Source organism: Mirounga angustirostris, unplaced genomic scaffold (genome assembly GCF_029215605.1).
Source record: "Mirounga angustirostris isolate CCGP_5_RB_7025 unplaced genomic scaffold, mMirAng1.0.hap1 SCAF_6, whole genome shotgun sequence".
Lineage (NCBI taxonomy): Eukaryota > Metazoa > Chordata > Mammalia > Carnivora > Phocidae > Mirounga > Mirounga angustirostris.
This window is the reverse complement of record NW_026991714.1, coordinates 44,283,699-44,307,794: the sequence shown is the minus strand read 5'-3', so window position 1 is coordinate 44,307,794 and position 24,096 is coordinate 44,283,699. Positions and strand designations below refer to the sequence as shown.

The 24,096-nt window shown below is 43.1% G+C and overlaps 2 protein-coding genes across 6 annotated transcripts in view; one reads left to right on the top strand and one right to left on the bottom strand.

Moving 5' to 3' along the window:
• The window catches only part of COLGALT2 (collagen beta(1-O)galactosyltransferase 2), a 105,263-nt gene extending 84,948 nt beyond the window's left edge, over nucleotides 1-20,315 (top strand). For all 3 annotated transcript variants that reach the window (XM_064594222.1, XM_045877307.3, XM_045877309.3), the window contains 6 exons: nucleotides 125-201; nucleotides 4,003-4,109; nucleotides 11,170-11,302; nucleotides 12,623-12,750; nucleotides 16,583-16,789; nucleotides 18,349-20,315. In XM_064594222.1, coding sequence (XP_064450292.1) covers nucleotides 125-201; nucleotides 4,003-4,109; nucleotides 11,170-11,302; nucleotides 12,623-12,750; nucleotides 16,583-16,789; nucleotides 18,349-18,625 — 929 coding nt within the window. In that variant the 3' untranslated portion in view covers nucleotides 18,626-20,315. The remainder of the gene's footprint in view (nucleotides 1-124; nucleotides 202-4,002; nucleotides 4,110-11,169; nucleotides 11,303-12,622; nucleotides 12,751-16,582; nucleotides 16,790-18,348) is intronic.
• The window catches only part of RGL1 (ral guanine nucleotide dissociation stimulator like 1), a 249,113-nt gene continuing 241,804 nt past the window's right edge, over nucleotides 16,788-24,096 (bottom strand). Inside the window, exons 18-19 of one of the 3 annotated variants that reach the window (XR_010412302.1) lie at nucleotides 17,565-17,755; nucleotides 16,788-17,255 (exon numbers count right to left, since the gene is read on the bottom strand). Coding sequence is in view for 2 of the 3 variants with exons in the window: in XM_064594217.1 (XP_064450287.1) it covers nucleotides 22,923-23,107 (185 nt within the window). In the remaining variant the exon portion in view is untranslated. Of the gene's footprint in view, nucleotides 17,256-17,564; nucleotides 17,756-20,534; nucleotides 23,108-24,096 lie in introns of those variants that run through there. The other 2 variants (XM_064594220.1, XM_064594217.1) reach the window with 2 other exon arrangements.

Below are 24,096 nucleotides of genomic sequence, written 5' to 3'. Positions count from 1 at the left end.
CTGAGCAGTTATCCCCTGCCCCGGACATCCAGACTGTGTTCCTAGACACCAGGTGTGTGGATGGAATTCTGTTCCCTGAGCCTTTCACTAACAAAGCACTCTGTGTGTTTCTTGTGTCTTCCAGTTGATGGTCCTCCAATGGAACCCTCCCAGTTTGTTTCAGCTGTCCCTAAATATCCAGACAAGATGGGATTTGATGAGGTAGGAAAGGTGCCCATGTGTGCACGTGCACACATGTGCATTATTGTGGCATGCTTACATGTTTATTTTGGAGTGTGAGCCTGATCTTACATCGGAGAGTCAGCAAAACTGGCTTGGCTGCTGAAAAGGCACCGAGGTCTTGGGAAAACAACCCAATTTGTGTCATGTCTCAGCTTTCTTATCTTAAAAAAGGAGCATTTGGGGTGCCTGGCCGGCTCAGTCAGTGGAGCATGTGACTCTTGGACTCGGGGTCGTGAATTCAAGCCTCATGTTGGGTGTGGAGCCTATTTAAAAAAATAAATAAAAATAAAAGATAAAAAAAACGAGAATCACATGTACCTGAAACTAATGTAATATTGTATGTCAACTATATTCAAATAAATAATTTTTTTAAAAAGGTAAAAGGTAAAAACAAATTAATCATTGGGTTAGAAAGAAGTTAGTATTTAATCATGAGTGAATTTTATGTTTTTCTAGGAGCAGATACTGCTGTATTTTGTAAACCTTTCTATAAAGATTCAAGGGTAAAGAGGATAATGTTTTAAGTATTAGAGGACCTTAACTTTATTCTGAGTGGCTAGAAACCATTCTGGAACAGTCTGTGCTTTATTTTCTCTGTGCTGTTCTTCCACGGAGAAAGGTTGAGGGCAGGGTTGAGAGGAAAAAGAAAAAGAGAAAAAAAAAGAAACCTGTTGTAAAATTCTGCCTTTCAGTGGGTAAGAACTTCATAATAGCACTCTGAGGGCCATATTTAATATAAGGTTTTGATTGCATGAAGAAGGAAGCAAGAATATAAAGAGATACCTCTCTTGGTAATATACACAACAGCTACTTGGGAGTGGCCGAAGTGTGACTCCAAGTCATTGAATCCTTTGCGGGTCCCTTATGTCATGTAGCTGCTGATCAGGATTCAAGACTTTGGTGATCTAAAGAGTAGGACAGTGCCTCAGGAATCCACACACTGAGATAGAACTTTTCCATGGATTCTGGGCTTGTTATAGGCCAGGCTTTGCGCTGTGTGCTCTTGCCATTGCTCCAGTGAAAGAAAAAGCCTTGCTTATCATTCTGTGCTGGGTCACACATGTCCCCAGGTACAGCCATCTAAAAGCTCCTGGGATGGGCATTGGTATTTCTTTTATAAAATTGATATGAATCTGGGCTTCAGGAATGGGAAAGAATATTTCATGAATATTAAATAGAAAGAGTTAGCAGCTATGATGTTGTTTCCACAGAGGGCAGAATGAGAAGAGATGATTTTAATGTGGAAGAGAGGAATTAGAATAAAGTGCAAATAATTTTTAAAAACAACTGGGGCTGCAGAAAAGTTTGGTCCACACCACGCACTGTCCCAGCTTCCACATCTTACTAGAGCTGTCCTTCCCTGCAACTCTCATCAGCCTTCAGTTCTCCAGGTGAAAGAACACAAGTGTCTTCACATAGACTCATTTTTCTAGTTAAACACATTCCTATGGGGACCAAGCCGAAGGAAATCAAATGGGGCAAAACCAGGATCTTCTAGCTCTGGCCTTCCATTTGGATGGGGGTGTAAGGACTGGGTCACCCTAGAAGTCTTTGGAAAATGCCAACTCTAGGAGGTGATACAGGTGCAGGAAATAATTAACCTGGGCTCTAGAAGAGAGATAAGATGGTGGAAAAAGGGATTTTCACAGGCCTTTCTCATTCTCCCAGAACTCCATGACCTTGTTGGTAGTGTCTGGGTTGTGTTTGGCTCTGTGGCTCTTTCTCTGTTTACTATTCACTAAGTATGAGCAAGCCGTCTGAGTTTTTCCTTCATGGCTACAATTTTTACTGCACTTGTCCTGGCAGAAGCTGGGACTGAATTATTATTTACAAAAGTCTTCCCAGACTAGAGGTCTCTGGTTTGAGGGGACTATTTGTTGTATTTCTGTTCATCTGGGAGGGGGAGTTGTTTGGGTTTGTTTTTGTTCTCCTGGAGTGACCTTGGGCAGCTCCATGTACACACAGGAGGAAATGCCCCTTCCTTTCCATATCTTTTAAAATTGTGGGATGAAACATGGCCCATCACACTGTGATCCTAAACAGGAAGAACGTGAAATGTAAAAGAACACAACCCATTAAGTTATGAAGTCCCAAGTAACAAGGCAAATAGAGTCACCACAGAATTATGTTTTTTTAAAAAAATACTCAGGTAATCAAGAGAAGTAATGAAATCATGATGCACTGAATTCACTTTGCCTTAAATTAAGTGGATAATTTCTTTCAAGAGGACATCTTGTTTTCCCATCAGTTTCTTTGCTCAGAGCTTTACACATGGATAGAAGTGAGGATATTTTGGAAGGAAGGGTTGAAATTTTAGTGTAGGTTTTGATCCAGTAAAACATAGAACATAGTGACGATTACATTCAGAATGACTATGTGAACCAAAGCTTCATCTCTAGTAAAGTCTGAACGCCAGGCTGGTTACAAGACATAGTTTCTTCTTTATTCTAGGCATGACATAAAGCAAGCTTTATCTAAACCACATATCATAGGCATTTTAATCTGTGTTGTACTTGCAAGATGAAGTTGTTCAACGACCCCTTTAATGAACAAGCGAACTGGACCCTGAAGCATTCAGTGTCTTCCTCAAAGTCATCTGGTGGTTAAGTCAAGATGAAGCCAACATCATTCAACTTATTCCTATGGGTTTCTCCTTTTCCATGCTACGTGTCATCAATATTTCTTGCTGGCAGCTGAAGTCTCATACTTTAGAGGACTAATTTAATGTTCAGAACGAGTTTGTTACTACTTGTAGCAAAAGGACCTTGGGAATACACATATTTACCTGTAATAGCGTTCATGAGTCTTGAGGTATTTCTGTGGCTCCTTAAATCTGAGAGTAATCAGGACTGTCTCACTCTCCATAACTCCCTGCCATGGCTTCATGATATGTATGTGTTTAGGGCAGCCATCAGGAATGTAGGGGCTAAGATGAGGGGCTAAAGATGGACCCAACCCCCTTGGGAAGGAATCTGGATGCATATTCTTGGGGACTTCATGGACTAGTATGTTGTGGAAATGATGCTTTTCCATTTCTCCCTTCCATCAAAGGGCTGCCTCCAAGGGTAGGGCCCCTTCTCTTTACTTCTTTCAGAGAAATTCCCTTGTCTCTAGGGGAGTTGAACAATTCTGGCCAAGAAGCTCTTAACATTGAGACCTTGATAATTCTGTTTGGAACCTTTGGAAATGCAAGGAATGTGTTAAGACTAGATTTTTCTCATTCCTTGAATGACTTGAAATTTATTAGAGTGGATATGAACTTTAAGAATAGCTAATATTTAGAACCCATGAGATAGGACCAGTATCACCCCAGTTTTACAGATGAGGAAACTGAGGCACGGGAACTGGGCCAAGGCACTTAATAAATAACAGTCAGGATGTAGACTTACATCGGCTGACAAATCTAACACACTTGCCCAATTGCCTCCTACCTCGGAGTCTTCTATTTGGGGTTTAATTCACACTTGGCCTCCTGAAGAGTAATTTTTTTGAACTTTCCTATCTCAAGAACACGGCAAACCTGTCCACCAACAAGCATCAGAGAAACAAAGAGAGGGTGAAGTCACTGCAGATGGTTCAGTTTCGAAAGTCATTCTGTTTGATTTAATATGATTTGACTTGATATGAAATACAAACAGATCTTCACCACGGTTTTCCCTATTTTCTTCCACTCCTTATTCTAATTAAAACTTTGGTCCTTACATTTACTTAACTTTTCAAGCAGCCTAAAGTAAGACTTGAATGATCTGTGTTTCTTTTCCTTTTTTCTTTCTGTGTTAGATTTTCATGATCAACCTCAAGCGCAGAAAGGACAGGCGGGACCGGATGTTACGCACCCTGTACGAGCAAGAGATTGAGGTCAAGATTGTCGAGGCTGTGGATGGAAAGTGGGTTGGGTTTTTCTCTTGAATCCTTGCAGATATGGCTGGAGTGGGGAGGTGCCCTCTCTGACAGAGGGTTAGTGCTCAGCAGGAGGAATCTAGAGTCATTAGAAGATAGACACATTGTTATAATGGCCACATGCAGCCTACTTTGGGAAAAGCTTTATGAATGATAGCAGCATTTAAATTAATTTCACCATGTAGAGTAGGCCTGAAATCCACTCAACATCCAGGGAACTCTGGCCTTCATTATGCTGAAGGCTCACAGTGGAAGTGATTTTCCCCCTTCTCTGGGGGTTTTTGCAATGGTTGTGGTGGTTTCCAGCTTTCCAAAGTGTATTGGAAGGAATGCATTTAGAGTTGCATTTAGAGACTGATTTAGAGCAAAGTGGCCAAACTTGGGCCACCTGAGGAGAATAAATGAGGAAAAATGCATAACGATCTGTATATCCTGTTGTGTGAGATCTTACCATAGCCTGCCTGGGCTGATCACCTTTCCCAAGAATATGGCAGGAAAGTCCCACAGGGAACTTCGTTGAATTCCTTCAAGAGTTTTGCTGTAGCTGTTGTTTATTATTTTGCTTTCCTTTGCCCTTTTATCTGACACTTTATTTCAAGGCGTAGATTTTTGTAAAACCTGCAGTTCCGTGTTTTTTCTTAGTTTGGAATGTGAACGGCTCTAAGGAGTATGGCTAGAAGCTATTGTGAAGCTTCTTATGACTTTCAGAGAATTTAATCAGAGTTTCTCAGAATGTGGCCTGGACACCCATGTCAGGTCTCCAAGGTTAAGAGGGAGCAGCTTCCTGAGTCCCAGCCCAGGGCTGCTGAATCAGGACCTGGGAATCTGAACTTAAGCCTCAAAGTGATTCTTAGGTAAGGTTGCCACATAAAATATAGGACACTCAGTTAAATTCATCCCAAACATTGCATGGGCTTACACTAAGAAATTATTCATCGTTTATATGAAATTTAAATTTGACTGGATGGTCAAATTTAAAAGTAAAGTAAATTTGACATGGATGGTCCATGTTTTACTTGCTAAATCTGGCAACATTTTCTTTGGTGCATGAGAGTTTGGGAACCACTGCTTCAAATACCTAAGAGCCCAAATTTTATTTATAGGCCACATGGACCAGGGGAAACTAGTTGAATTGTAAGAGTTCTTTATTTGTTCCTCATACAAGTCTCTTGTCAGATATACAGTTTGCAAATATTTTCTCCTATGTGTTGTCTTTTCAATTCATAATGGCATCCATTGCAAAACAAGTTTTTTATTTTGATGAAGGCCAATATACATTTTTGTTGTTGCTTCCGCTTTGGGTGTTATATCTAATAATCCATTGCCAAGTCCAAAGTCACCAAAACTTACTTCTATCTTTTCTTCTAAGAGTTTTATAGTTCTACCTCATAGAGATCTCTTCACACTCAATTTTTGCTCCATTTTGAGTTTATATTTTATATGGTGTGAGATAGGGATTCAGATTCCTTCTTTTGCACATAGTTTGGGTCTCTTAGCACCATTTGTTAAAAAGACTATTCTTCCCCCCCCCCATTAAATTGTCGTCACCCTTGTCAAAATCAATTGACTATAAATGTAAGGGTTGATTTCTAGACTCTCAGTTGGATTCCACTGATGTATTATGTCAATCCTTATGTCAATACCACACTATCATTTGACTGTACCTTTATATGTAAGAAAGTCTAAGTCCTTTAACTTTCTTATTCTTTTTCAAGATGGTTTAGGCTATTCTAGGTCCCATGCATTTCCATATGAATTTTAGCATCAGCTTTTCATTTTACACAAAGAAAAGATAGCTGGGATTTTTATAAGAATTGCATTGAATCTGTGGCTCAGCTGGGGGGATCATTTCTATCATAATAACTTGAAGTCTTCTGGTTCATGATCATGAGATATCTTTCCATTTATTTAGATCTTTAATTCTTTGATTTTTTGTAGCTTTTAGTATGTAGAAGTCTTGTGTTTCTTTTGTTAAATTTATTCCTAAGTATTTTACTCTTTTTGATGTTATGGTAAATGAAGTTGTTTCTCTAATTTCATTTTTAGATTGCTTACTTCTAAGTATATAGAAATAGAATTGATTTTTACATATTGATCTTATATTCTGCATCCTTGCTGAACTCATTTATTAGTTCTAACACAGTGTGTGTTTGTGTGTGTGTGTGTGTGTGTATTCCTCCTCAGGATTTTTTATATTCAAGACTATGTCATCTGCAAATGTAGATAGTGTTACTTCCTCTTTTCTAATCTGAATATCATTTATTTATTTTGTTTGCCTAATTTCCCTGGTTAGATCCTCAAGTAAATGTTGAATAGAAATAGTGTGGACATCCTTGTCTTGCTTCTGATATTAGGGGAAGCATTCAATCTTTCACCATTAAGTATGATATTAGTGTGTGGAGGGTTTTCATAGTTGGTCTTTACTGAATAGAAGTTCCCTTTTATTCCTATTTAATTGAGTGCTTTTATTGTGAAAGGGTGTTGGTGTCTTTGTCAGTTTGGGTTGCTATAATAAATTACCATAGACTAGTGGCTTAAAAATAAACATTTATTTCTCATAGTTCTGGAGGCTGAGAAGTCCAAGAGCAGGGTGCCAGTGTGGTTGGATTCTGGTGAGAGGTCCCTTTTATGGTTTGTAGATGCTATTTTCATGCTGTTCCCTTACATAGCCAAGAGCAGAGAGAGAAGAAGCACCCTCTCCCATGTCTTTTTTTGTAAAGGCACTAATCTCATTTATGAGAGTTTCACCCTCATGACTTGGGGCCCTACCTCCTAATACCATCAACTTAGGAACTTGGGATGAATATAAACATTCAATCCATATATAGTTGGATTTTGTCAAATGTTTTTCCTGTGCCTATTGAGATGATTGTGTAGTCATGTGATCTTTTGTCTATTGATATGCTGTATTATATTGATTGATTTTCACATGTTAAACCAATCTTACAATCCTGAATAAATCCCATTTGATCATGGTGTATAATCATTTTGATATGTTGCTGAATTTTGTTTGCTAGTATTTTCTTGAGAATTTGGGGTCTATATTTATAAAGGATATTGGCCTATAGTTTTCTTCTGATGTCTTTTTCCAGGATAATACTAGCTTCATTGCATGAGCTGGGAAATGTTCCTACCGTCTTCTGTTTTTTGGAAAAGTTTGTGAAAGATTGGTGTTAATTCTTTAAATGCTTGGCAAAATTCCCCAAAGAAGCTAACTGATTATGGATCTTTCTTTGTGGGAAATTTTACTACTAACTCGACTGCTTTACTTGTTATAGGTGTATTCAGAATGTTTATTCCTTTTTGAGTCATTGATTTGTAATTTTCTAACAATTCATTAATCTTTTCCTAGGTTATCTAAGTTGTTGGCATACTATTGTTCATAGTATTATCTTATAATCCTTTATATTTCCCTAAGGTCAATAAGTGTTCGCCCACTCTTTCATTCCTTCTTTTTTTTTTAATAGTTTGAGTCGACTTTTTTTTTTCTTGATCAGCTTAGCTAAAGGTTTATCAATTTTGTTGATCTTTTCAAAGAACCAGCTTTTGGTTTTGTTGATTTTTTTCTATCGTTTGTCTATTCTCTATTTCACTTATTTCCACTCTAGTCCTAATTTTTTCCTTCTGCTTGCTTTGGGTTTACTTTGCCTTTCTTTTTCTAATTTCTTAAAGTGGAAGATCAGATTATTCATTTGAGGTATTCTTTTTTAATATAGGCATTTATGGCTATTACTAACCCTCCCAAGTACTACACTAAGTGCATCCTATAAGTTTTGGTATGCCTTGTTTTCATTTTCATTCATCTCAAACTATTGTCTCATTTCCCTTGTGATTTCTTCTTTGACCCATTAGCTATTTGGGAGTGTGTTGTTTAATTTCACATATTTGTGAATTTTCCAAATTTCCTATTGTTATTGATTTTTAATTAATTCCATTGTGGTCAGAGAACATGCCTTATATAATTACTGAGGCTTAATTTATTATCTATATGGTTTTTATGGTTTAACACAAGGTTTTTCTTAGAGAATGTTGCATGTGAACTCGAGAAGAATGTGTATTTTGCTGCTGTTGGGTGTCATGTTCTATAGATATGTCAGGTCTAGTTGGTTTGTGGTGTTGTTCAAGTCTTCTGTTTCTTTGTTGTTCTTCTGCCTTGTTGTTCTACCCATTATTGATAGTGTCTTATTAAAGTCTCCCAGTATTATTGCTAAATAGTATCTTTCTTTTCAATTTCTCAGTTTTTGCTTCATGTTTTTGCTCCGGTGTAAGGTGCATGTATAATTACAATTTTTGTCTTTCTGATGGGTTGATTTTTTATTAATCTTTATCTCTAATAATTGCTTTTGTTTAAAAGTTTACTTTGTCAAATATTAATATAGCTCCTTCAACTCTCTTGTGGTTATTGGTTACATCCTATTTCATCCTTTCACTTTAAACCTATTTGTGTCTTTGAATCTCGTCTGTCTCTTATAGACAGCACATAGTTGAATCATGTTCTGAAAAACTCATTCTCCTAAGCTCTGCCTTTGATTGTAGGGTTTAATCCACTCATATTTAATGTACCCAATTTATGTCTGTCAGTCTCCATTTGTTTTCTATATGTCTTACATCTTTTTTGTCCCTCTGTTCTTCATTATTGCCTTCTTGGGTTAAAAAGATATCTTCTACTCTATCATTTTAATTCTCTTATTGTTTCTTTTACTACATTTTTGTAGTTATTTTCTCAGTGACTGCCATGGAGATTACAATGACCATTTCAATGTATAGCAATCTGGTTTATATTAATACAAACCTCCTATAAGAAAACATAGGGGATAAGGTCCTCAACATTAGTTGTGCCAATGGTTTTTTGGATTTGACACCAAAAGCAAAAATAAACAAGTGGGACTACATTGTAAAAGAAATTATCAATAAAATGAAAAGGCAACCTACCTAATGGGAGAAAATATTTGCAAATCATATACCTGATAAGGGGTTAATTTCCACAACATATAAAGACTCATACAACTCAATAGCATAAACAACAACAAAACCCAAATGACTTGACTTCAAAAATGGGCAAAGGATCTAAGTAGACATTTTTCTAAAGAAGACATTCTTTAGACAACAGGTACATTAAAGGGTAGACGACAGGTACATTAAAAGGTACTAAACATCACTAATTATCAGGGGAAGGCAAATCAAAACCACAATGAGATATCACCTCATATTTTTAGAGTGGCCATTATCAAAAAGACAAGAAATAACAGGTGTTGACAAGGATGTAACGAAAGGGGAACACTGTTGTATTGTTGATTGGAATGTAAATTGGTGCAGCCACTAGGGAAAACAGTATGGAGCTTCCTCAAAAAATTAAAAATAGAACTACCATATGATCCAGCAGCTCCACTTTTGGGTATTTATCCAAAGAAAATGAAAAAACAACTTCAAAACAAAACAAAACATATGTACCCCCATGTTCATTGCAGCATTTTTTACAATAGCCAACCTAAGAGTCCTATCAGTGGATGAATGGGTAAAAAAGATGTGGTACATATAAATGTATACAATGAAATATTCATCCATTAAAAAAGGAAGCCCTGCCATTTGTAAGAACATAGATGGCTTTTGAGGGCATTATGCTAAGTGAAATAAGTCAGACAGAAAAAGACAAATACCAGATGGTCTCATTTATATGTGGAATCTAAAGAGAAAAAAAAAACCCAAATTCATAGATACAGAAAACAGAGGTGATTGCCAGAGGCAGTGTTGGAAGGTGGGTAACATGGATAAAGGGAGGTGAGTAGGTACAAACCTCCAGTTATAAAATAAATAAGTCATGGGGCTGCTGTGCACAGCATGGTGACTATAGTTAACAATACTGCATTGCTTATTCGAATGTTGCTACGAGAGTAGATCTTAAAAGTTCTCATCACAGGAAAAAAAATTTTGTAACTATGTGGGGTGACAGATGTTAACTAGACTTAGTACGGTGATCATTTCATAATATATACAAATATCAAGTCAATATATATCTGAAACTAATATAATGTATGTCAATTATATCTTGATTAAAAGAACCAGCTGAATTTCAGTGGTCTACAGAAGCTTAGCTTCTATACTGCTTCATTCCTTTCACCATCCTTTGTTCTACTGTTGTCAAACAATTTATTTCTTTCTATACTATATGCCCTTTAACAGAGACTTACAATTATTGCTTTACACAGCTATAATTTAAATCAGAAAATTTAAAGAGAAAAAAGTTATCAATGAAAAACATTTATACTGTCATTTATATTTACCTATGCAGTTACATGTCCCCATGCTCTTTATTTCTTTATATGGATTTATGTCACTCTCTAATTTCCTTTCATATCAGCCTTAGAACTCCCTTTGGTATTTCTTGTAGAGCGGATCTGCAGGTGACAAACGCTCAGTTTGTGTTTATGTGGAAATATTTTAATTTCTCCTTTATTTTTGAAGGACAGTTTGACTAGATATAGAATTTTTGGTTGACAGTCTTTTTCAGGGTAGCACTTTGAATATGTCAACCCCCTGCCTTCTGGCCTCCATGGTTTCTGAGAACCAGCTGTTAATCTTGTTGAGAACACTTTGTATGTAGGGAGTCACTTCTCTCTTTCTGCTCACAAGATTGTCTCCGCTATTTTTGTTCTTAACTTCAAAAAAAAAATTAGGCCCAAAGGAAAGACATGCACATGTACACAGTTCTTCCTGTCCTCATCCCCTCTAGTATTTAATGCTATTAGCCACTTGTCCTTCATTAGGAAAATACTTTTTCAAAGCTGTCAAAAAAACTGGTAATACTTAGAACTATGTTGGCAATTGTGAGGGATATACCCAGTATAAGACATCCTCTTGTCTTTGCCAAGCTTGTAATGCTGCCATGACACGTTAACCCTGAGGGGCTCCTAAGGGATGATAAGAAACCTGAGAAGTCTTCCTCAATTGCAGAAGGGCTCTGAGGAACATCCAGAACTCTCTCTTTCTGGCTTCTGTAGGGGGGACATCTCAACTTGTTAATTTTCAGACATGTTCTCTGTCATGCAGAGCACTCAACACAAGTCAGCTGAAGGCCCTGAATATTGAAATGCTGCCTGGATATCGAGATCCCTACTCCTCTAGGCCTCTCACCAGGGGTGAAATCGGCTGCTTTCTCAGCCACTACTCTGTCTGGAAAGAGGTAAATAATGCTTGTTTTACATATGCAGTTTTATAATAAGGAGGAAGGAAAGTGGGACTTTGTAGGTGAATTACAGCCAGATATAGAGTGAAGCCATAACTGTTCTGGAAATATGCTTGGAAGTTTCTGTTACCTCGTGTCTCCCTCTGACACAAGGCCAGCAACAAACAGTGAAAGGGAGCCTTGTTGCCACTTGAGATGATAACAGGGGAAGATACCCATGTTCAGGAGGCCACACTCCTTTTTTTTTTTTTTTAAAGATTTTATTTATTTATTTGAGAGAGAGAGAATGAGAGAGAGCACATGAGAGGGGGGAGGGTCAGAGGGAGAAGCAGACTCCCTGCCAAGCAGGGAGCCGGATGCGGGACTCAATCCAGGGACTCCAGCCAGGATCATGACCTGAGCCGAAGGCAGTCGCTTAACCAACTGAGCCACCCAGGCGCCTGGCCACACTCCTTTTGACGTATCCTTATCCTTAGTAGGAATGCCTTGTATTGTATGTATCTAGCATGTCATCATTTATTAAATGATTTCATACAAGAAGTCACACAGGAATCATATGAAGTGGGTCAGGACACATGGGCTCATTTTATCCAAGAGAAAATAATTAAATATCTTGTCTAGGTAAGAAGTGGCAAAGCCAGGACTTGAACCCATGGCTTAGATGGAGGGAGGTATTGGAGTGTGGGGCTCTTGATTAACGGTCAGTTCCCACAAGAGAAAGTCCCTAAAGAAGGACCCCTTGACTGCCTTCCCTCTTTGAATGACCCAGTCTATGCCTATTTTTTTTCTTTAAACTTTAAGTGAAATGTAATAAATACATATAAAATTAAATAGATCGTAAAATACAGGCCAATGAAATTTCACAAATGAAATAAAAATACAGCCATGTCAACCAGCACCCAGCTCAAGAAACAGGCTACCAGCACCCCAGAAGCACCTTCTCCATATTTTCTTCTAGGGAACAGTCCCCAAGGGTAATCACCATCTTGACTTCTAATAGCACAGAATAGTTTTTTCTGCTTTTGTACTTTTGTTTATATGAATGGAACCATAGGGTATTGAGGTATAGCCTCTCAGGATTACATTCGGGAGATTCATCTATAACATTGCATTTAATTGTAGATCATACATCCTCATTGCTGAAAATATACCCCAGTTTATTTATCCACTCTACCATTGATGGCATTTGCTTAGACTCCAGTTATGAGCTATTACATACTGTGCTACTATATTCTTGACTTTTTAATATATATTCACCTAATAAAAAATAGGTATTGGACTTCTCATAAGGTCTCTTCCCACTGATGATCTTCACAGGTGATTGACCGAGAGCTGGAGAAGACTCTGGTTATTGAGGATGATGTGCGCTTTGAACATCAGTTTAAGAAGAAGCTGATGAAGTTGATGGATGACATTGACCAGGCCCAGCTGGATTGGGAACTGATGTGAGTGGCAAGACAAGCTTATCCCAGAACACTGAGAGGACTCAGTCCTATTCAAGGGCAACAAGCTCCACCTCCCCAGCTGGTAGGAGATAGAGCTCACGCTTCCACTTTGCCAACTTTCTCTCCATAAATGTTCCCACAAACAAGAAGTGAGTGGAGGACAGGCCCTGGTTTCTGCATCTATATACTCTGTGGCTGAGAAAGAAACTGTGGGAGATTCTTGGTGAGACCTGGAGCCTGCCTGCCGGTGAGGGGTCTTCAGCCTGAGCGCTCATGTGGGAGCACAGCAGAAGTCCCACCAGGGAAGCAACAGGTGCATGGAGAGGTGTGAAGAGAGAGGGAGAGGCATTCATTCAAGGGCAAGAGTCCTGTGTTACACTTGAGAGCAGGTTTCCTCTGTAGCCTCTGAGAGTATGGGGGCTGAAGGTCAGCATGAGAGTGCCTCTCTTGGGAAGGGAAGTGTGCAAAGGCTTACCAATGTAATGCTGGTTCTGAATTGACACTTAGTTAATGCTCTGGTAGCTGTCTCTGGGAATTAAGTGTCTCTCTGTCTCTCTCTCTGTTTCTCTCTCTCTCCCCCCTTCTCCCTCTCCTTCCCTCTCTCCCCCTCCCCCTCAAGCTGTGTCCCCCTCCCTCCCTCTCTTCTGTCTCTCACCCCCCTCTCTCATTTTCTTTTCAAACCAAATGACACTTTTTACTTTTGTCCAGTGAGGCAGAAAGTTCCTAAGCATTATGTATGCTCCCCAGCTGTGTGTCGAAGGCAATTTCATCAAATCAGAGCCTGTTCCTTTGGAGTAGCTGCAGCGGACAAGCTGTCCCTACTCCTCCCATCCTTGGAGGGAAACTTAACTGTGGGCCCAAGTGGAATACTTGTTCTCTCAGAAAACATACCATTCTGAGCCCAAAAGAAACCTAGTAGTGACTCAACTAATCCATGGGGAAGAGACCCAGAAATCAGTATTGTGTAATAAAAAGAGACTGGCTCCCTGTCAGATGTCAGCCATGTGATTAGATTCTGCACTGTCCCTTAGGATCCTTGTCTGTTCCTATAACCCTCCAGAAGTCCCTGCACCTCAATCTGAGTCTAAAGCTCTGCAGCCGGTGGCTACGCCTCACGGGCATGGAGCCTAGAAGCCATGTTATGCTCACATGACCTGCAAAGACAACTTTCACTTAAGCCTCGGAATCAGAGGACTGGACTTGGGGAGTCTAAGACTTATGATTGACACATGTCCTTGTCCACTTGTGGCTTAGCTGGTGCATTTCTTGGGACAAAGAACCAACAGATTTGGGATGCCTGGGTGGCTCAGTTGGTTAAGCATCTGCCTTCTGCTCAGGTCATAGTCCCAGGGTCCTGGGATCAAGCCCCGCATCGGGCTCCTTTCTCAGCAGGGAGCCTGCTTCTCCCTCTCCCTCTGCCCCTGCCCCTGCTTGTGCTCTCTCTCTCTCTCTGACAATTAAATAAATAAATAAATAATCTTAAAAAAAATGACAGATCCAAGAAAGCAGAATGATTGGATAAGGATATGGGTATAAGGAATGATAGGGATACAAAACAAAAATCTTTTCTAAATTTCACAGACTGATCAAGTGAAAATACGCCATTAATATCAATTATATACTATTAAAGAATGACAGTGGTTTCAAGTTTTTGTCTTTCTTCTTTCTTTCTTTCTTTCTCTTTCTTCCTTTCTTCCTTTCTTTCTTCCTTTCTTCTTCCTTTCTTTTCTTTCTTTCTTTCTTTCTTTCTTTCTTTCTTTCTTTCTTTCTTTCTCTTTCTTTCTTTCTTTCTTTCTTCCTTTCTTCCTTTCTTCTTCCTTTCTTTTCTTTCTTTCTTTCTTTCTTTCTTTCTTTCTTTCTTTCTTTCTTTCTTTCTCTCTCTCTCTCTCTCTCTCTCTCTTTCTTTCTTTCTTTCTTTCTTTCTTTCTTTCTTTCTTTCTTTCTTGAGACAGAGCATGCAAGCCGTTTGGGGTGGTAGAGGGAGAGGGAGAGAAAGAATCTTAAGCAGACTCTGCACTGAGCATGAATCCCAACACAGGCTCGATCTCACAACACTGAGATCATGACCTGAGCTGAACTCAAGAGTCGGACACCTACCTGACTAAGCCACCCGGGCGCCCCGTACCTATCTCTTTCTAAAATGCACAAAAACAAATGTTACTGAAACTCAAACATGAAAGCTGATAAGTGGTCCATGGCTGCTATGTTACATTTCTCCAGAAACGGAAACAGTAAACGGGAGGAGTAGAACAAACCACTGGAGCGCTGTCCAGCAGTAACGTAACATGAGCCACGCACATCATTTGAAATGTTCTAGTGATCCCATTCAAATGCTAAAAAATACATTAGGAGAATTTAATAATACATTTTATTTACCCCAATGTCTCTACATATTTTTACTTTAATATGTAATCAATATTTATAAACTATTAATGAGACAGTCTACATTGTTTTTTGTTTTTATTTTTGTTTGGAAGTGTTTTCATTTTTTGTTTGTTTGTTTGTTTAGAGGGAGAGAGAGAGAGGCAGAGGGAGAGGGCAAAAGAGAATCTCAAGCAGGCTCCACACCCAGTGCAGAGCCCAGCATGGGGTTGGATCTCAGGACCCTGAGATCATGACCTGAGCCAAAACCTAGAGTCGGACACTTAACCGACTGAACCACCTAGGCGCCCCTTTTCTACCATCTTTAAATCCAGTGTGCATTTTATGCTTACAACACATCTCAGTCTAGATGCTAAGTTTTCAGCCGCTGCAATAAACTGCAGTCCTACTGAAACAACTGTGTTTAATGGAAAAAATATTTTACACATCTTCAATTTTATTTTAAAATTTCAATTTAAACCATGTAAAATGAGCCTGTTGAGTACAAACTCAGGTCCTATCACTCTAGCCACATGTCAAGGGCTCAGTGGGAGTTTCTCTTCCACTTGATGGTACATGAGAGAAATTCAGACGCTTTAGTCTGAAGGGACGGTGGCTGAGAGGATCTGTGTTTGGTGTCCTGAGAAGGTGAACGACGATTCATGCCACGAATCCCGAGATGTCTTGACAAGAGCAGTCCTTTAAATGTTGAAAGAGAGAGTCTTAAGGCAAAACAGAGGAAGGCAGGGCTTTACCCCCAGGCAGGAAGCCCTCACCTTCTCAGCTTGCTCCAGGCAGGTGGAAAGCAAGCAGGGTCCAGACAGAAGTGACGGATCACAGGTCTGTGAGTAGACTGTGGGGAAGCTGGAATGGCTGTTGTGGAAGCTCTTTGAGAAGGCCAGGTGCTTTTCTCAGAGCAAAATGAGGGCGGAGCTAGGTACGTGTGAGGAAGAGAAAGCCAGGCAGGCTTTGTCACTCGTTCTTCCCAGGAAGGACCCGCTTGGGGCCACTGGGGTTCCCAGGTCTTTGATTGTAGACTGTGTCTTCCCCACAGCCTTTTCTGTCCTATGTTTACCGTCAGCATCTGGAGAGCTAACCGGAGACCATCGAAGGCTGAAACTCTAGGGATCTCCCCTCTGAGCCCTTTTTGTCCACTTCCAACCTCTGTAAACACATACCGTCTTTGGGAAATGATCGGAGGGATCTTTTAGTCTCTCTAGAGTTTAACTTCCAGGCTGGAGCACAGTGCTAGGCAAGAGCAGTTGGGATGTTGGTAAATGGAGCCAGGAAAATGGCCCCCTTCATGGCAGCTGCCAGTCATCGTTGGGGATGGGATGCACGTTGTGGTGATATTTTTGATGTAAGGCACAGTCGGTCCCAGCATTCAAAAGTATCCGCAAATCTGTGCTCTGTTCTTCCGGATGTCTAATATTCAAATTGGAATTTTGCTCCTCCATCCGCTTCCTTCTAGTTATATCGGCAGGAAGAGGATGCAGGTGAAAGAGCCCGAGAAAGCGGTACCCAATGTGGGAAATCTGGTCGAAGCTGACTACTCCTATTGGACGCTGGGCTACGTCATCTCTCTGGAAGGAGCACAGAAGCTGGTTGGAGCCGATCCCTTTGGGAAGATGCTGCCAGTGGACGAGTTCCTGCCAATCATGTACAACAAGCATCCTGTGTGAGTCTCCCCGCACTGCCTGCCCTTTGAGGGCTCACCCCACTCATATATCGTGCTCCTCGGATTCTTGGTAGCGCGTGGTATTTTCTAAAGCATGCCCTGCTTTCCTAAATGATCTTTCCATAATCACAACTCAGAGAGTCTGACTGGAGTGACTATCCCCTTGTACAGATGGGGAAGCTGAGGCTGAAATGGCAAGTCTTGCATGGCAGCCCTCTGTAATACCCCGTGTGTAGTTTACCTGGACATAATGTGCTCGGTCCTCTCCTTGTTTTGATCTTCTTATTTCCAAAAACTCATATACCTGAAGGTGAAGGTCATCTTCCTGAGCATCTTCAAGTGTTCAGTTCATTTCTCAGTCCATTGTGTGTACTTGTTGGGCAGGCAGGGGTCCCCCTCCCTGCAGAGCTTACAGTCTGGTCGGGAATTCAGACTCATGAACGGTCCTTGTGATGTACTGTGAGACCTGCAATCACAGAGATGTGTTAGAGGCTCGGGGAGGGTGGAGGTGGCCCCTGAGCAGGGTATCTATGGAAGAAGGCAGTGTGACGCTCAGGGTTCCCCTTACGCAGGAGCTTACTCTGACCTAGTGTTGTTTGATGGGTGTGGAGATGGGTGGTTTACCGGTCAGTCTCCCCACTAACCTGTGAGCCCACTGAGGCAGGAACAGTCTCACATCCCTGTGTCCTGAGAACCTAGTCCCAACTCTACCCATAATAGCTGCTCAATCAATGAGTCCTAAATTCATTAATGGAGCAGGAGAGCAGATTCTAACCTGGGCTCCTTCTCTCAGTTGCCGGGTGATCTCCTTACTAGCTGGGCTTCATTTTAGTGGTTGAGAATTCCTGTCCTTCATCTGGCTCATTTGGTGTCCTGTCCTCAGCAAAGATGGATCTCCTCACCGTCTTTGGTACAGCTAACTGTATATCCGTGTCCTAGCAGGAACATGGAGGTCAAACATCATCCCTGTAACAGAAAGGAAACCAACTGCCACGGTGCACTGAGTGAGCTCAGAGCCAAGCAGATGTCACCTCGTGTAATCTGCACAGGAGCCCCGGGGTCGGGGCAAGTCGTCCTCCCTTTTACACTCACGGGGAGCTGGGATGCAGAGCCAAGCCGGCATGCCTCCAAGCCTACACCATGTGACTTATCCCACCACTGCTGTCCAGATCTCAACTAATTTATTCATCCAAGAACAGGGCATCTCCCACAAAGTGATCACATTGATCTCTCGTGATGGTCCAACAGAGCTTAATTCTCAGCTTTTAGAGTAAGACCTGAAATTCATGTTTTAAACGAGCCCAACCAAAAACAACAGAAATATCCTGACCTTTCTCTTTGTATGTTTGTTTAGATCATCTGAAAGCTTGTAAAGAAACTTTTATTGTGTTTGTAGACTAAACTTTTCCCCAAAGGACACAACTTTAAAAATCATTAAAGGCCTCCACGGCAATGTAAGAGATGACCAGCAGGACCCCTCTGCTCTTCCCCCCCGACCCCCTGTCCCCGTTCACTAAATGCCCTACCCCCTCACACACCTGCACTCCTCTTGTTTGCAGAGCTGAGTACAAGGAGTATTACGAATCCAGGGACCTGAAGGCCTTCTCTGCGGAACCCTTGCTCATCTACCCCACACACTACACAGGCCAGCCGGGGTATCTGAGTGACACGGAGACCTCGACCATCTGGGACAATGAGACAGTGGCCACCGACTGGGACAGGACCCATTCCTGGAAGTCCCGGAAGCAAGGTCACATCCACCGCAACGCCAAGAACACAGAGGCCCTGCCATCACCAACCTCCCTGGATGCTGTGCCTTCGAGGGATGAGCTATGAAGGCTCTGTGGGGGATTCACTACCCTTGATTTTTCTAACGGGCTATTCATCTGTTTGCTCCAGTTTCTTCTAGTGGTCACAGTCCTCTAACCAAAGTGGTCTACTGTGATTGAGCAAAATTAATATATTCTTGACAGGGGAGGATAAGAAGGAAACTTAACCCAAATTTCCTAAGATGGCTAGAAGATAGGCTTTATGGCAACCATCAAGATAAACTTCAATCCAGATACCTAGCCCTTCAGTCTTTATTCGTGTGGTACTGCTTCCTACAATAAGGATGAACAGCATGGCCCAGAGACTCATCCCTGAGAAAGTAGTCACATCAATAAATGGGCGGGCAAGGCAGTCGAGCCAACTGGACCACATCCGTTGGTCTCATGTGACCTTGAAAACTTGTGTATGTAACAAGTTTGCGAGGGAGGGGGATCAAATCATTTAAAAGCAAATTAATTGGGCTTTGGTTTAAAAGAATTCTCTCATGAGCCAAAGTGAGCTGTTCATCTTAGTCCTCGTTATCCAAGAGGGATCCAATATTTGGGTCTGTCTGAGACTTGGCCTTTGACTATCATGGCAACTGAAGGTCTCCTAAAGAGGTGTCAAGTTTGCCATGTGGGTAGAGTTTAGTAGATATTTGAAGGTTTGTGTAGATATTTGAGAAAAAAAAGAACTCAGACTTTGGCCTTGTATTGTGGTCACTTGAGTTAGGATGCTCTATTTATGAAGATAAATTTAATATATAAAGGGGTTCGGGCTGGTGTCTAACTCGTGTTCCAGGGGGCTCTTTGCTGCTGCGACATGTCATGCTCTCCCCTCCAGACCTGAGCCTGGGAACGAACTGGGAGTGTGAGTTTTATGAGTCACTGTTAAGAGGCAGAGCACGTTTTCAGGCCAGCAACTGTCCTTGCCTGGGTTTTCCATTCTATTTTGAATTATTTATTCTACAAAATGTGGGGAAAATGTAAGATAAGGCAGAGAAACAGATTTTTCAAGCTTTCATAGCACCCTGGGGAGTAGTGAGTGTATGATCTGGTTCTCCTGCATTTCCCAGCCTGGCTCTTGCAGGGAGGCCTGTGGAGTGGGAGATTCTCACCATCTGGAAACAAATGCTTTTCCATTTCAGTATATGTGCTGCCGAAGCGAGCACAATGCTTTTCCATTTCAGATGACAGACCTTGGTCAGAAACAATGGACCGATCCACTGATTTAGGCCAACATCCAGGGAAGCTCTCGGAGTCAGCGCCCTGGGCAGATGACCTCCCCGCTTTCCTCAGAGAGTGATTTTCTGGAAAGTGCAGTGTTGGGCTACATATTCTCTGCCAATTCCACAGTCTGTGTTCCTCAGATATCTCATGATGGTTTGCCTCAGGTCTGTGTTCGCCCGCCTGCAAGCAGTCAGACTTTGCCTCCTGAAATACCCTCCCCACACATTCCTCCCTGACCTTCACGCTTTGGAGCAGAGCCCACGGGCAGGGTTGCTGCGTGAACCCAGCTCAGTGCTCCCTGGTGAGGGCCCCCAGGCTGCAGGACAACAAGGCAGCTCGCCTTCCACAGAACACCGGCCTCAGCCTTCCTGCTTGACTTATCGTCGATGCTCTTCCACATTGACTAATAAGCAACGAGGCTGAGGAAGGGGATCTCAGCTGACCTCAGTCTTTACTGCTTAGACATACCTGTCAGAGCCTATTGTTTTTTTTTTCTAGAAAAACAGAAAGAGCATCTGGGGAGCTAGTGAAAAACCCTTGGGTGATCCCTAAGGTTTCCTTGGGTATTTTGTATTTTGTTTGCATATTTGAGTGCGTGCCAGTGTGCCTGATGTTCACGATATATTTTTTTAATAGGGTGGGAGGTGGTCGGGAGATTGGCAGTAGAGAAAGATTGAGTTGACTTTTGTGTGGTTTTGTTTAATAGAGAACTTTTTTTTTCCTTTTGCTGTCAGCTGGTCTGATGGGTTTATGAATTCTCATTCTTAAAAGGTATTGGTCTTAAATTCTAGAATTTTAGATTAGGACTGTTCTACTGTGAATAAAGTTCTGGCTCTGTCAGCACAGCCTTTGCTTCCACCTGCTCGGGTCTGGGATCCCAAGCAGCGCTCTTTTGTTGTGAACATTGTGCTCTGCACACACCCGCATTTGTTTTTAAAAAGTCGTCCCTTCAACAATCCTAGGGTTCCTTGACCGCATTATTCTTCCTGCGTCCCCTCTAGTCTTAAGTCAGGACATTTGACCTTTGCAGTGTCAGAGGCCTTTGCCTCCGCCATGGCACCTGCTCTTTGCCTCTGGAAGTTTAACCCAGTCTGGAATCCCGATCTGGATCCCTCTCTGGGTCTCGGGATCCAAGGTGGGATCTTCTGGACGATGAGCCTGACTTCAGCAGTGCTGGTACTGCTGAGAGTGGACTGAGCACCTACGATTTGCAGAGGACACACTCCCCGGCCCTGCTTTGGGTTCCCTGGGCCCTCCTGCAGGAACTCTGGAGGACGAGAAAGAGCCGGCATCCCAGCATCCTACACTGCCTATCACGCCGTATCACTTCAGGGAGGGGAAATGATAAACTACTTGCCTTCTAGAGATCTTTGTGAAAAATTAAAAAAAAAAAAGAGCTCAACACTGTGATTGTTTACTGGTTCTGCCAACACTGACCAATGGCCAACGCTGCTGGACCTTCCCAGACCTTGGCACTGGACCAGGGATGTCGGAGGCCAGAGATGACCATCAATCAGTGCTGCTCACCCCCATGGCAGACAAGAAAAGGTGGTCACTGACTTTCCTGTTCAGTGGGAGTTTTAGACTGCTGGGGAGAGGTGGGTAAGTGGAAAAACTTTCTAGGCTGGAGAAAGATAGGAGTCCCCAGTGGGAGGGTGGTAAGGGGGGCCCCATCTTGTAGTTTTGTGCTATAGGTCAGTCTAACCATTCATTGAAAGATACTAGCTTGTCCAAGGCCAAAGAACCTGATCCTGGGGCAAAAAAGAGAGAGAGAGAGAAAATCCATGTTGGCTTCTGTGACCCCTCAAATTTCAGATCAAGTTTCCCCCAAACCAGGTGTGAGCACTGCCTTGTTTCAGGCCCTGCGCTGGGCACTAAGATGCTCAGAGGACGAGGGAAGATCCCCACTGCTGGGGGGTCCACAGGCCGGTGGAGCAGCCATGCAAGCAGGAAGGCTTCATTTCAGAGGCAGGAACAAAATTGTAGGACCTCAGAGAACCCGCTTCTGCCCAAGAAGACTGTTGGTGCAGCTTTGCTGGGAAGGTGGCCTGGAAGGTGACAGTTGTGTTGGCTGTGGGGGCGTGAGTGGGCCCTTAGAGAGGAGGGTTGGGTCTGGTGGGTGGTGATGCTTTCTAGGCACTGCGAAGGTGTAGGGCTAGGAAGGGGCCTGCTGGGGAGGGATGGGGGACTGGAGGTTCTGACAAGTCGGGGATGTGTTGGGGTAGGTGACAGGAAACAAGATTGAGACCCAATCACGATGGCAAGGTATGTCAGCCACCCTCTCTCCCTGGGTTATCATCTGTTATGAATACAGAGGCCATTGTTTCTGGGGGAATTCTAGGTTTGGTTACTTTCCTGACAAACAGTGCCAAGGTTTCCAGGAAAACGCTGGTGCCTAAAACAAGAGAAGTTCCCATTCAGCTACAGACTTGGGGATCTTTTCCCTTATGTTGAAATAAAGTGTAAAATAAAGGTGAGTCTTCCCAAGAGGTTCCTACAGTGTGCTCTTTTTTTTTTTTTTTAAGATTTTATTTATTTATTTGACAGAGAGAGAGATAGCGAGAGCAGGAACACAAGCAGGGGGAGTGGGAGAGGGAGAAGCAGGCTTCCTGCCGAGCAGGGAGCCTGATGCGGGACTTGATCCCAGGACCCTGGGATCATGACCCGAGCTGAAGGCAGATGCTCAACGACTGAGCCACCCAGGCACCCCCTACAGTGTGCTCTTTAGACATTCTCCCCGAGTAGAGTAGTAGAGAAATGATCCAGAAGTGATATCCATGAATGGAGAACCTGGGTGGCACATTCGGTTGAGCACCCGACTCTTGATCCCAGCTCAGTTCTTGATCTCGGGGTTGTGAGTTCGAGCCCCACGTTGGGCTCTATGCTGGGCATGGAGCCTACTTCAAAAAAAAAAAGTGATATCCACGAATGACAAGAGATCAGCTCACTGAGGAGTTAACTAATGACAAGGGGAAAGTCATAATGAGGCTGGTCATTCAATGAGAAAGTAGTTGTCATGGGTGACAGGAAACAAAGAATAGGCAGCTTTGGAGAGAATCATTATGCGCGTGTTGTATGTTTTGGGGTGAGGTTTATTATTTTAGAGAGAACCTTCCCTCCCAGGGCGTTCTGATTAAATGTGGCAGAGGCAGGAGGGCCAGGAGAGGGCAGTGGCCTGTGAGGGACTCTGTGCGCAGGCTGATGGTGGCCTCGAGTCCGCACGGGGCAGTGAGACCAGGCTGAAGAGTCTGACGCGTGGTGGCCAGGAAGTCCTTTCTGGCTGGTTGGAAAAGAGAGAAAGCACACTTTGTCACACCCGCAGGGTGGGAAGGCAGCCTGGAAAAGCCTCGGCCGCGGCCGGTCTGCGGAGAGGCTGACTGCGGGCAGCTCGCGGGGGCCGGCGGGCCCGGCGCCATGATGGTGGGAGCGACCCGCTGGTGCGAAGCCGCCCCGTCTGAGCTGAGGGTCCCTCCCGGGAAAGAGCTGGGCCGCCACACACAGCGGGCGGGGGCTCCCGCGAGGGCCTCCACTGGATTCCTTCTGCGGTTGGGGACAGTCTTCCCACCAGGAGGCCCGCTCCCTGCTGCTCCGTCCTCCCTCCTCTGTGCTCCCCCGGGAAGGGGCCCTCTGTGCCCATGGCCCTGGTCAGGGACGATTTCGCCGCACAAGGAGGTGCTGCTGTTCCACAGGCCTGGGGTGGGGGGCGGGCAACGGGCCTCCGGCCTTTTCCTCTGGTTCCTCGGCAGGCCCTTCAGCTCAGCAACACCTCGGTCACTGTGAGCACCGGGCGCTGCCACGTCCGCTCGAAAGATCCCCTGTATGATTTTCCCCTCCGGCTCCCTCCGTACTTCTCCTGGCAGGTGCCGGCCTCACTCCCTCTGCTGCAGGGCCTGAACTTGTCTTTTGCTCCCTGGTCCTCGCACCTCTCTCCTGGGCTCTGAGTGCCATGGCCTGGAAGCCACCTCTTCCCCCTGCCCTCAAATTCCCCGTCCACCCCCACGCCCCTCTGCACAGGGCTTCCTCTCTGGGGCCAGTCTGAACAGTAATAGCCCCTTCGAGTCTTCACAGTCAGGGCTGGTGGTTTCCAAAGCAACTAAGACCCTGCAGATCACACCATCAACCTTCAGACATCTCAACTTCTGCCAGGGGGGCGCGGTGGGGGCTTCTCTAAACTGCCAGTTGTATTTTGGGAGAGGACACGTTGTCGTCGATTATTTTCTAAGCTTCTCTGAAGACCAGAGAGAGGGTGCTATCCACTACACTCTGAAA